This window comes from Epinephelus fuscoguttatus, linkage group LG12 (assembly GCF_011397635.1).
Source record: "Epinephelus fuscoguttatus linkage group LG12, E.fuscoguttatus.final_Chr_v1".
Classification (NCBI taxonomy): domain Eukaryota; kingdom Metazoa; phylum Chordata; class Actinopteri; order Perciformes; family Serranidae; genus Epinephelus; species Epinephelus fuscoguttatus.
In genome coordinates, this window is record NC_064763.1 from 14563178 (window position 1) to 14575669 (window position 12492).

General features: G+C 41.4%; 1 protein-coding gene across 1 annotated transcript; it reads left to right on the plus strand.

Annotated features, from left to right (window-relative positions):
- Positions 1-695: 695 nt before the first annotated feature.
- Positions 696-12492, plus strand: sc5d (sterol-C5-desaturase). Its single transcript, XM_049593086.1, has 5 exons — positions 696-778; positions 3844-4061; positions 4924-5056; positions 5166-5266; positions 11563-12492. The coding sequence occupies exons 2-5, from the start codon at positions 3852-3854 to the stop codon at positions 12025-12027; spliced, it is 909 nt and encodes a 302-aa protein (XP_049449043.1). The 5' UTR covers positions 696-778; positions 3844-3851; the 3' UTR covers positions 12028-12492.

The following is a 12492-nucleotide window of genomic DNA, read 5'->3' on the forward strand; positions in this document are numbered from 1 at the left end:
CACAACTCACATGGCCTGATTTCAACATTTCAACTGTTAAGAAGGCTGTTTTGGAAAAATCGGCGTTACAGGTTTTGAATAAGAAGGTCGACTAAGCAAGATTGAGTGTGTGTGTGTTACACTTGAATCATTATCAAAGAGGGGGAAACAGTGCTGGATGTAATGAAAGATGCCGAATTGGAGGGTGACTTCCAAAGCTTGGTGTGACCTGTAAAGTTGTTTCCTCGATATTGTATACATTTGAGTAAAGCGGAGCCTATGGCAAGCCGTTTTAACATTTAATCACTAAGTCCGACTATCCGGAATTACCATTATAGATATCTATAACGTCATTTTGACTAGTAGTAATGTCATTGTGACTGGTATGAATTTTAATTTAAGATATCTGTAACGTCATTCTGGCTAGTCAAAACTGAATTACAGATATTTGTAACGTCATTCTGACTAGTCAAAACTGAATGACAGATATCTGTAATTAGAGTTTTGACTAGGCAAAATTATGTCGCAGATATCAGTAATGAATATCCAGTCTAGCGATTAAACGTTAAAACGGCAGCACCTTTAAGCGAGGTACTGCTGTCTCTGTAGCCCCATGATCAGATCCTCCAATTGGCCAATCGGGAATCACAACAATCCTGCCATGATGAGAAGCTACGCCGTCATTGGATGCCTTTTCTACGACGTCAGAGGTAAATCAGCACTGATTGGTCGCTTGGACACCTTTAGTTTAGTACTGATCCCTTCGCCGTTTCACTGGGAGACGAACAACCGACACATGGTACGACATAATATTATATTAATAACTTAGTGCAGCTGACTTAATCGCTACTGACACCGTGTGATGCAGTCTTTAGTGTTTGTTAATGCATGCGGTGATAATAATATGCATGTTTAGTGAAGTTGTAACAGTCGGTCAGGAAGTTAAAGTGACAGTGTGACATCTTAACCTACACGTATGGTGCCTATAACTTTATGTTATATGAATTTGTGTATGGTTACTTAGGCATAGTTATTTATTTATTGTAGCTGCAGGAATTAAATCTGTTGTGGTAAAACTGAAGTGGTGGAGTCAGGATGTGGATACTGCCCAGGGATTAGGAAGCCAAAATCGAACGTCCAGAGTCCATCAGCACAGTAAGCTCGATAAAGGTTTGAAAAACATATCTAAAACTAAATGTATACACTTACTACCTACTAATGTAATGGCTTCGTCAATCAATTAATCAATCAATCAATCAATTTTATTTATAAAGCCCAATATCACAAATCACAATTTGGGCCCCAAAAAAACCCTTTAACGGGGAAAAAACAGTAGAAACCTCAGGAAGAGCAACTGAGGAGGGATCCCTCTTCCAGGACGGACAGATGTGCAATAGATGTCGTACAGAACAGGTCAGCATAATAAATTAACAGTAATCCCTATGACACAATGAGACAGAGAGAGAGAGAGAGAGATGCAGGTAATGACAGTAGCTTATAACAACATTATTGAAAGTAATAATATAGTTCTGGCTACTGTGGTACAATATGTTTGAAAGTATGTATTAATATCTGGCAGTATACAAGTGTGACAATAGTCATATGTGTATAATAACAGTAGAAGTATGACTAATGACTAATGATGGCAGCAGCAGCAGGAGGCATCTGGCGGGACCACGGCAGCAGCACAACCACACACGTCACGCTGTCCAGGCACCGCTGTGATATGAGTTAATCTGAGAGACAGTGGAGCACAAAGGCTCCGGAGAAGAAGCCGAGTTACTGACATCCAGAATGGCCGAGTTAGCAAGATGCAGTAATAGGATACGAGAGAGAGAGAGAGAGAGAGAGAGAGAAGGTGCCCGGTGTATTATAGGAGGGTCCTCCGGCAGACTAGGCCTAAGATAGCCTAACTAGGGGCTGGTACAAGGCAAGCCTGAGCCAGTCCTAACTATAAGCTTTATCAAAGAGGAAAGTCTTAAGTGTAGTCTTAAATGTGGAGACGGTGTCTGCCTCCCGGACCGTAACAGGAAGATGATTCCACAGGAGAGGAGCCTGATAGCTGAAGGCTCTGGCTCCTGATCTACTTTTGGAGACTTTAGGGACCACGAGTAACCCTGCGTTCTCAGAGCGCAGTGTTCTGGTGGGATAATAAGGCACTATGAGCTCTCTAAGATATGACGGAGCTTGACCATTTAGAGCTTTATAAGTTAACAGTAGGATTTTAAATTCAATTCTGGATTTTACAGTGAGCCAGTGCAGTGAAGCTAAAACAGGAGAAATATGATCTCGTTTCTTAGTTCCTGTTAGTACACGTGCTGCTGCATTCTGAATTAGCTGGGGAGTTTTTAAGGACTTACTAGAGCTACCTGATAATAGAGATTTACAGTAATCCAGCCTAGAGGTAACAAAAGCGGGGACCAATTTTTCTGCATCTTTTCAGGTCAGGATAGGCCTAATTTTCGCAATATTACGCAGATGAAAAAATGCAGTCCGTGAGGTTTGTTTTAAATGAGAATTAATAGACTAATCTTGATCAAATATTACTCTGAGGTTTCCTACGGTAGTGCTAGAGGCCAGAGCAATGCCATCTAGAGAAACTATGTCATCAGATAAAGAGTCTCTGAGTTGTTTGGGGCCAAGAACAATAACTTCAGTTTTGTCTGAATTTAACATCAGGAAATTGGTGCTCATCCAAGTTTTTATGTCTTTAAGGCAATTATTAAGTTTAGTTAATTGATTACTTTCTTCTGGCTTCATCGATAAATACAACTGTGTATCATCCGCATAACAATGGAAATTTATAGTGATTTCTAATGATGTTACCTAAAGGAAGCATATATAGAGTAAATAGGATTGGTCCGAGCACAGAACCTTGCGGAACTCCAAAACAAACTTTGGTACGTAAGGATGATTCATTATGAACGTGAACAAACTGAAAACGATCAGATAAATAAGATTTAAACCAGCTTAGTGCAGAACCTTTTAGGCCAATTAAGTGATCCAGTCTCTGCAGTAGAATTTGATGGTCAATTGTGTCAAACGCAGCACTAAGATCTAATAAAACAAGTACAGAGACGAGTCCTTTGTCTGAAGCAATCAGAAGGTCATTTGTAATTTTAACTAGAGCTGTCTCAGTGCTATGATGCACTCTAAATCCTGACTGAAATTCCTCAAATAAATTATTATCATGGAGAAAATCACACAGCTGGTCTGCGACTACTTTCTCAAGGATCTTTGACATAAAGGGAAGATTATGTGTGCAATACAGCTGTCTGTGCTTTGTCAATAGTTTATTCAGTTAATCATCCAGTTATACTTGTGCTCCAAAGATCTGCACAATGTTTCTTATTTTCAGGTCATTTACATAATCGGCTTAAATATTCTATAAATGTGATTAAATGTGATTAAATGTTATAAAGACATGTAGAGTGTGAAGGCTCGTTCTTGACCTCAGAAACAGTAGTTTACAAAAAAGATCAAATAAAATAATAGCTCAAGTTCAACTTACTTGACTTCATCATTTTATTATTTTCATTCGATATTTTTGTCATTATCATTTAACATTTTCAGTATTTTATTTTATGTTTTTATCGTATCTTATTACATTTTAAATTATTTTATGTTATTTTATTTTATTTATTATTTTTTATTTTATTTTTAGTTTATTAATTGTTAATGCAGTTTCTAAATGCCATAAAGTGAAGCAGGTGTAAAGTTTGACCTTAAACATGTCTCAAATGATTCATACAAGAGATGACAGGAAACAGCAGGGCTTCTGGGAAATGAAGTGCTGTTTTAATAATGCGTCCTCACATGATGTTTGGACGTCAGACTAGTTTTTCTCTTTTCCACACGTTACAGTTTCAACCATGGATCTTGTGCTGAATGTTGCCGACTATTACGTCCTCACCCCGTACGTGTACCCTGCGTCGTGGCCTGAGGACGGGGCCCTGCGGCAGATCCTCAGCCTGTTGGTGCTGACCAACCTCGGGGCTGTGGTCCTGTACCTGGGCCTGGGGACCATCAGCTACTTCTTCATCTTCGACCACAAACTGATGAAACACCCACACTTTTTGGAGGTACGAAGCCTGGATCTCCTGTTTTTGCTGAGTGACGTAGCGTTCCATCTACTATGGGGGACATAGCCTAAAATAATTCACCATGTTTTAGGGTATTTTTGCGATAGTGGTTGGCATTGTCGCCTCACAGCAAGAGGGTTCCTGGTTCAAGCCAATGGTGGAGGGTTCAAATCCCGGGGTGAGGGAGTCCTTCTGTGCAGAGTTTGCATGTCCAAAGACATGCAGGTGAACTCATGACTGCCGGTGAGGTGTGAATGTGACCCTTAACGATGATACAAAAACATGGGAAAACAGGTCCTGGGTTGAAAAAACTTACCTTTTAAGCTTGAGTGTTCCCCCAGAACACAATGATCAGGAGCATTGGGAGCATTAACAGTGAGTCAGTCTTTCTCTCAATACTTCTCTCAATAGGGTTTCGGATTCTGTGTTAATGGCAGCTGTTCAACATTATTACAGATGAATTAACCCTTTGAAACTTGGGCAAATTGGCTTGATTTCTTTTAAAAACATGGGAAGCTCATTAAGAAGGTGTGAAAACAAATTATACCAGGTCTGGCAACCCTTTATAGACCAGTTACCTTGCCAACGCCTACGTCTATGATAGACGTAATGAGGACGTAATGGAGGAGGGGGGAGTAGGCCGTGGAGGGAAGTGGGGTTGCAGGAGGAGGAGGATGGGACTTTGGAGGGAGGCGGGAGTTGTGGATATTCAAATAATCAAAGTGCTATGTGAAATGCAAGAAAGTTAAGAGTAGCTTTAAGTATCACCAGGAATCTACATACCTGCTGTATCTTTATATGTGTATACATTTCCCTTTTTTCTTTCTTTTAAATCAGCTGTTTGTTATTTTCTCCTTCTTAGAATCAGGTTCAGAGGGAGATCAAATGTGCGATGACCTCTCTTCCTTGGATCAGCATCCCCACGGTGGCCTTGTTTTTCGCTGAAGTTAGAGGATACAGCAAACTATACGATAACATCAAAGAGTCTCCACTGGGTAAGTTGAAGAATAACCTCACCGAGCTTCTGTTATCTTGTTGGTTCAATGCGTCTGAAGCCCTGAATGCACCGAGCTCTTTGTGGTGACACGGCCTGTGTGCTTTCAGGTTGGCCTGGGCTCTTCCTGAGTACGATCTCCTTCATCTTCTTCACTGACATGTGTATCTACTGGATCCATCGCTTCCTGCATCATAAGCTTTTTTACAAGGTGAGTATGTGCTTTATTTTAACCTGTTAGGTTCATCTTTCCACTTACAGGCTGTATGATGCATTTAATACCAACAGTTCAGTCATTTGACACAGATAAATCACTGATTTGTTTTCCCTTTTTAATGTCTTAATAAATCTACAATAAAAAATAAAATATATATAAATAATAAAAAATATATTTTCTTATATAATTCGTCGTGCAGATCATTTTCATTTCCTGTTGCCACACACTGGGTTTGATTGATTGATTGATTGATTGATTTAAGTAAGATGACAAAATGGACAAAAATGACCACAATGCATTACTATTACACCAAACAAAGACACATTTCATGTTTTATATTTTATTTTGGCGATGTATGAAGAAATGTAATTCCTTTTGTCTGCCAAAAAGTCCTCTACTGTCAAAGAAATGCACATTACATTGTCTTACATTGTGATGTTAGCTATGTTTGGGGTCACTTAGACCCCAGAGAGGTCTAACTCTGTTACACCTCAAAACAATCTGTTAAAAAAAATTACAAAGCTAAAAATCCAAAAAGAATCCAAATTGCCAAAAACCCCAAAACAGAAATCCAAAAAGATTGTTGAGGATTTGGGACATCTAGTAGCCTTGAAATCCAGACCCAAATCTAGAAAGATTTAGGGTCTGGCTATGAGTAATGCAAATGGCACAACTCGAGGGGCGGCACCAAGCATGCATTTGTAAATATCACTACACGCAATCGGATAACACTACAACCAATCAGAATAATACATGGGGTGACGTATACGCTTAGCTACCAGCGGAGCTAACTGGTAGATTAGACTCTTGCCGTATCCGGTCGGCAAAACAGTTAAAACATCCGTCTTGCAAAGGAAAGACTCGAGCACTGTCTTCAGTTCCTCTTTTAGGGAAAAAGCCAAGTCTAACTCGTTCATTGTAGTGGCCAAAGCCGTTTCAAACAACTGATGTTCATCCATAGCCATCTTGCAATGTTTACTGACTGATTCTGGACTTCGTCGTCGCAGCGCTGTCGTCATCAGTTTAGCTCGCCTCTGGCCCACCTATATCAGATACACTGATGTGATTGGTGCAGCTCGGCTACAAGGGCATGGGTAATGAGCATCATTACTGATTGCCAGAATTACTCGCTGAGCAAATTCAAATTGTGCTCTCGCGAGAACTCTGGATTTCCAGGGTAGACATCCAGTGCTATGTAAATGCGAGGGCCAAGGGCCCCCGTGGAGCCCTTGGCCCTCCCTCCCTATAAAAGGCTACAGGCAGTGAGCAATGGCAGCGCATATTTTCGAAGTGAAATGACGGAGTCAAATGTCTGTTTTAATTAGTGTTACAGTAACGTTAGGCACCTGTCGCTATGTCGATTCAATTAAATTTAATGTTACAATCGTGCATGCGTGGGTTAATGTCCGGACCTTGAGTCATTAGCGGTTCGGTCCCAGCAATGGGTCAGGCGTTACGGTTGTGTTAGGTGAGTAGCCCGGCCAGCATTGCCAGGTATGCGATAATTATCGTATTTGCACGATAATTTGGCCCTCTGTACGATGTACGATCAATAATCCCAAAAAAGGCCGAATGTACGATAATTTGACCATTTCATGAATGTGTTGTTGTAATCAGTATGCCGGAGTTTTTTTGTGAGCCCTGAAGGCATCTGTTCCCATGTGACATGTTTCCAGCCAATCGCACTTTGCTTAGCATGAGATACGGGTGGCGTTTGTCTCTGAACAATGAGCATGATTGGCTGAATGGTCAGCTGTACCCGCCCCATGAGGCGCTAGGACCCATCAGGAAGTCGAGCGAGAATGAGATTCAGAACAGAAGAAGAGGAAAAACAGGAGCAAGGAAAATGGAAAATAAAGTAAACACTAGAGTGACTATATTTAAGCAATATCACACGAGAGGGAGTGATGTTGTAATGTATATTGTCACGGTTGTGATACGGTCCGTGACGACATACAGTACAACATCACAACCTCGAGTGTGATATTGCTTTTATACAACAGTTCAACAACAGCTTAAACAGCAATGCTGAGTAAGGAAATGTTAACAAAAGGTGATGAAATAAATTATTTAACTATGTTATGTAGCTCCGCGAAAACAAACATTTCCCCCAGTCCGTTGCCAGGCAACGCAGCACACACGCCAGGAACTCACAAGCTACTTTGTATATAGGCCCTGTCCAAATACCCGCACTTGCGCCCTTGTGCCCCTTAATTGCGCGCTCCCGCTAAGGGGCACAAGTGCGTAGGGTGTCCAAATTGTCTTCTGTTGTTATCAAGGGTGCAAACCTGCGCCCTTAATGCACCCCTTCCGAAAGTGTGCATCAGACCTCACTTCGCTGAAGGATTTTACCCAGAATCCTCCATAGTGTCGTGACGCTGTAACACTGCACAGCTGGCCGGTACAACTCACCATCTTCAAACGGTAACTGACGTGTCCGCGAGCCGTTAACTCCGACTGACAACAACCGTTAGAGGAACATAACGTCAAACAACAAGCTGTGTGGACTTAATAATACAAGACAGGGCGTTAATAATGAAATAATATACAGTTTACAGTTGACTGGAGGTTTGTATGACAGTCCACTTTACAGTTTTGATTGTGTCTTTAATTATTATTATTACTGTATGTCTTTATAGTTTATTTTATATCACAATTTATCCAAGCAAAAAACATTTAACAGAAATAACGGTAATCTATGCTATGTTAACGGTAGAGTAAAAAAAGACGTTACAGCTAATATACACATTATTAACAGGTAAATTCAAGAGTAAAATTTAATTTAATTTACCAGTTGGTTGGGCATCAGCATTAATACTTTGATCTGTTGTAGATGCCGCCTTCTCCTGCGGCTCCTGTAGAAGCGAAAATCGGTGCCTGGAAGTGGCCAGATGGCACCCGACCTCGTCTCCTACTTCTCCTGCAGATCGTCCTCTGATGTTGATTTAGTATCTTAGGTTCAGTTGGCAAACACTTAGAGAAACACTGGAGTCAAGTAGAATCAGGTGCAATCGAGTTTAATGTGTTCACAAGCAACAACACATACAACTCATTGAGTCAGGCTCCGGAGCGCGACTGAAGTTTCGCTCTCTGCGTTCTCTCTTTTATGCTGGTGAAGATTCGAGAGAATCTCCACCCTTTTCCTTTAATCCTACCCACCTAAACCCAAACCTATTAGTGGCAGATCCTTTTCTTTTTAGCCTTTTCCCATCTGGTCCAAATCTATTGGTAGTAGGCCCCTTGGGCCCTTGCCCAAACATGACCTAGGCCTGGAAATCCCCAAATTCTCCCACCATTAGATTGGAGCCTGGTTTCACTTTATTTTTTAAAAATATATAAAACTTTCTCTATACAGTCCCCTGTGCGTTCATGCAATGTGAGCTTAGAATGTGTGTCATGGAATACAAACATTAAAGAGTGTGTGTGTGTGTGTGTGTGTGTGTGTTATTATTAAACAATACATGGTGTGGTGTATGTGTGTTCTTCAATGTGAATGCATAACCCTGTGTTATGAATACATAAACTTGTATAACCTTGTTTTATCACACATAGATGCATAACAAACAGTTTTATAGGAACTGGTAACATAAAACATGGTTATATGAACTTCATTCTTAATCAACTTATGCAGTTTAACACTTTTATCTGATTAAAGATTAAATCTTACACTACACTCCTAATCCTCCTCATCATTCGCTGATTGTATCTATTTATCATTTGCAGCAGCAGTGCTGCGAACGTTATTTCCTCTAACGCCATGTTTCGTCTCCAAGGAGACGGACCAGCTGGACCCAAACGGAAGTGACGGGTACCCAACTGTCCCAATTCTCCTTTTTAAACAGCGTCGATCCCTTGCGCACTTAGCCCCTAACTGCACTTTTGGCAAGTGCACTTCAGGGAAGACCTCAGGGTGCAAGTGCGGGTATTTAGACAGGGCCTTACATTGATCTGCAACAGTGTAACTTCGTCCAGTTCGGCTGATGAAACGTTGGCAAACCTGGATGTTGGCACGGCCGGATTCAGCTTCCGCTCTCCGTCATCCTCATCAGTACCTCATCAGATGATTATTGATAATTCCTCACCGTGTTCGCTTCATTTTTGCTCCTCTCCAGTTTGTCGAGCTCGGCTGATGTTACACAAACACACGGGAGGTCTGCACAGAAGAGTCCTGGCTTTCCTTTTCCTTGTCCTCTCCTGATGACCACTCATAATTGAATTCAAATGTAATTTTGGGGAAAATATCTTCTTGGTGTATCGTTATAGTGTCAGTTTGTGTCAATGTAGCCAGTGTGACAGCTGGTTAATTAACGGTTGTATTTGTATTTATAACACCTGTAAGCAGAGTGATTTTACTGTTACATGTCCCAGTGATGTTATACTCTATATCAGCACTCACGGACGGAATGCCTCTCGTCCAATCAAATTACTCAGTCTAATTGTATAACTGTTGTATAATTGCCTATAGCGCATCATCAATAGGATTGTTATTTTGGTTATGACAGATGTACAATAATTTCCCTCAAAATACGATAATTTTGAGTCTCTGGTGCGATAATCCTACATTTCCCACCTGGCAACGCTGAGCCCGGCAGCCCAGCTAACATTTGCAATTAGCATTGTCAAATGTAGCCCGGCGGGCAGCCTGGCGGGCTGTGTTTAGCTTAGCTTAGCTTAGCTTAGTGTTTAGCTTAGCTATTCCCCTGCCTACTTCAATGATGATGGTAGCTGTAATAAATGTAATATATTTGCTGAGATGGAGGCAAGGCTCAGTGAATAGAAGAGCTGGTAGAAGCGCTCCATAGCTGTAAGTTACTCCAGTAACCGTAGTAGCTCTAGTAATAACTCCGGGAGCTAACGCTAACGTTCCTACTCCTCTGCCTGAGCCGGAGCCTCACGGATTAGAGTAGGAACGTTAGCGTGGCAGCCGACTAGTGCTAACGCTAACAGGAAAGCAGAGAAATAGCTAAACACAGCAGAGACCAAGAGTGAGTAAAAGACAAAGCTAACTGCTAAACTAAGCCAAACTAAGTTGGCTGTTTAGGTTTTATTTCCTCGCCCCTGTGGCGAGTGAATCTGCCTGTAGTGAAACCGGGGCAGAGGGAGAGGGTGGTGTGGCTCATGACACACTTTGTTTTGGTCTACAGGCAGTGCACAACAGCAAACCTAGCAGTGAAACGATTTCGCTTTTTGCCCCTTTAAGGCTTTTTTAATCAATCAAATTTGGCTGAGTGACTATTAACACATTTTTCGGCAGTGTGACAAACTCATTACACATATCTAAACTAAGCACAAAAAGTAAGGAAACTTGTGTTTGGTAGATTATTTCTTTGTTCTAACAATGCTTCTTGGCAATAAATTTTATACTGTTGGAGAGCTTGTTTATTTCCTTTTTAAATGGTGCCACATTTGTAGGGAACATGCATTTATGGAATGCAGAGCTGGGTATGTGGGTTGCAGCCATGAAACATTTGCCAAATCTTCTGACTCGTTTGGTGTTGTATGGTTCTTCCACATGCTACCGAGGCTCCTGTTTGTTCAATGAATGAACTGTTAAATTGCTAATATGTGTTGTTTCTTCAGACTTCAATCATCCAATCCACCACCAAGAGTCAACAGCAAAAAAAAGCTGTTTGGCATTGGCAGAGAAGATTTGGCAAATGCTTCATGGGTGCAACCCACATACTCAGCTCTGCTGCTCATCCCACAAATGCATGTTCCTTACAAATGTGGCACCATTTAAAAGGGAAATAAACAGGCTTTCCAATGGTATAAGATTTATTGCCAAGAAGCATTGTTACAATAAAGAAATAACCTGCCAAACACAATTTTCCTTACTTTTTGTGCTTAGTTTGTTTTTGCTTTACCCAGACTTTGACGTATCGACCGAAACAACTGAGTGCCAATTAGCACTGACACTTCTCCAGTCAAGTAATACCTGCATTTGATGTTTTTCCTAGCAGATCTAGAAAAAAAGGCTATTTTAATGATTTTGCTTGTAGCCAATCACTGCAAGCATTCTGTGATTTAATGCAACATGTGATTTGCCTACTACTGCTGTGGCTACAACCCATAGTCTGTAAAGTGTGTTGAAATCAAGCATGGTGTATTTGACAGAGTTACAGTTGTTAACTTAGGCTCTTTATACCATGAACTATTAGACACTTTTTGTATGCATACCTTAAATAAATGGAAACCATATGAAAGAGTCAGATAAAATCACAGTTGTAAGGATTCTTAAAGAACACAATAACTTTCTCTCTCCACCCTCTTTGCTTCCTTCCACTCAACAGCTGTTTCACAAACCCCACCACATATGGAAGATCCCCACTCCCTTCGCCAGCCACGCCTTCCATCCAGTCGACGGCTTCATGCAGGGACTCCCATACCACATCTACCCCTTCCTCTTCCCCCTCCACAAGGTGCTATACCTGGCCCTGTACGTTTTTGTCAACATCTGGACCATCTCGATCCACGACGGTGACTATCGCGTCCCTGGCGCTCTGACGGGTGCCATCAACGGCTCAGCTCACCACACCGACCACCACCTCTTCTTCGAGTACAATTACGGCCAATACTTCACCCTGTGGGACCGCCTGGGAGGCTCCTACAGGCACCCGTCGGGTCTGATGGGGAAGGGTCCTCATGATCTGATCCGGAAACTTGAAGCAGAGGGAAAGTTGGGAGACGACAGAGTGAAGGGTAAAGGGCAAGTGAATGGACATGCTCAGAGAGGAGTCACATGTAAGGAGGAGTAACAGAAGGGAAGTTCTGGTTAAATGCTTCAAGTGATCTCTATTTTTTTAAAGACAATGTGCTACACTAAATTTCAGCTGTAATCACTGAGTTTTTGTACTTGCCAAATATGCTGTTGTGAGATTTTAAACAGTAGTTGATAAGATGCAAGATGGCTTCGGCTGGATTTATACAATTACAGGCAAGCTTTGGGATTGCTACATTTCTTAATACGCCACTGGAGAATTTTTGCTTTCAGCAAATCAAGAAACAACAGAGCTCAGAGAGTGGAAAGGCTGGAGCTAGGGGAGCTGCTACACTACCAGAGAACGACACCAGCTGTGAATGGGAGTTTGACTTCAGGATTAGGATGTGGGACTGGCATCGCAGAGATATAATTTTTTTTTTTAGATTGAACAAGTAGTAATCTTAGTAAGTTCAGACTGAATCTGAAAATGTGGCAAAGCAGCAAGTGCTTCAACAGAAAA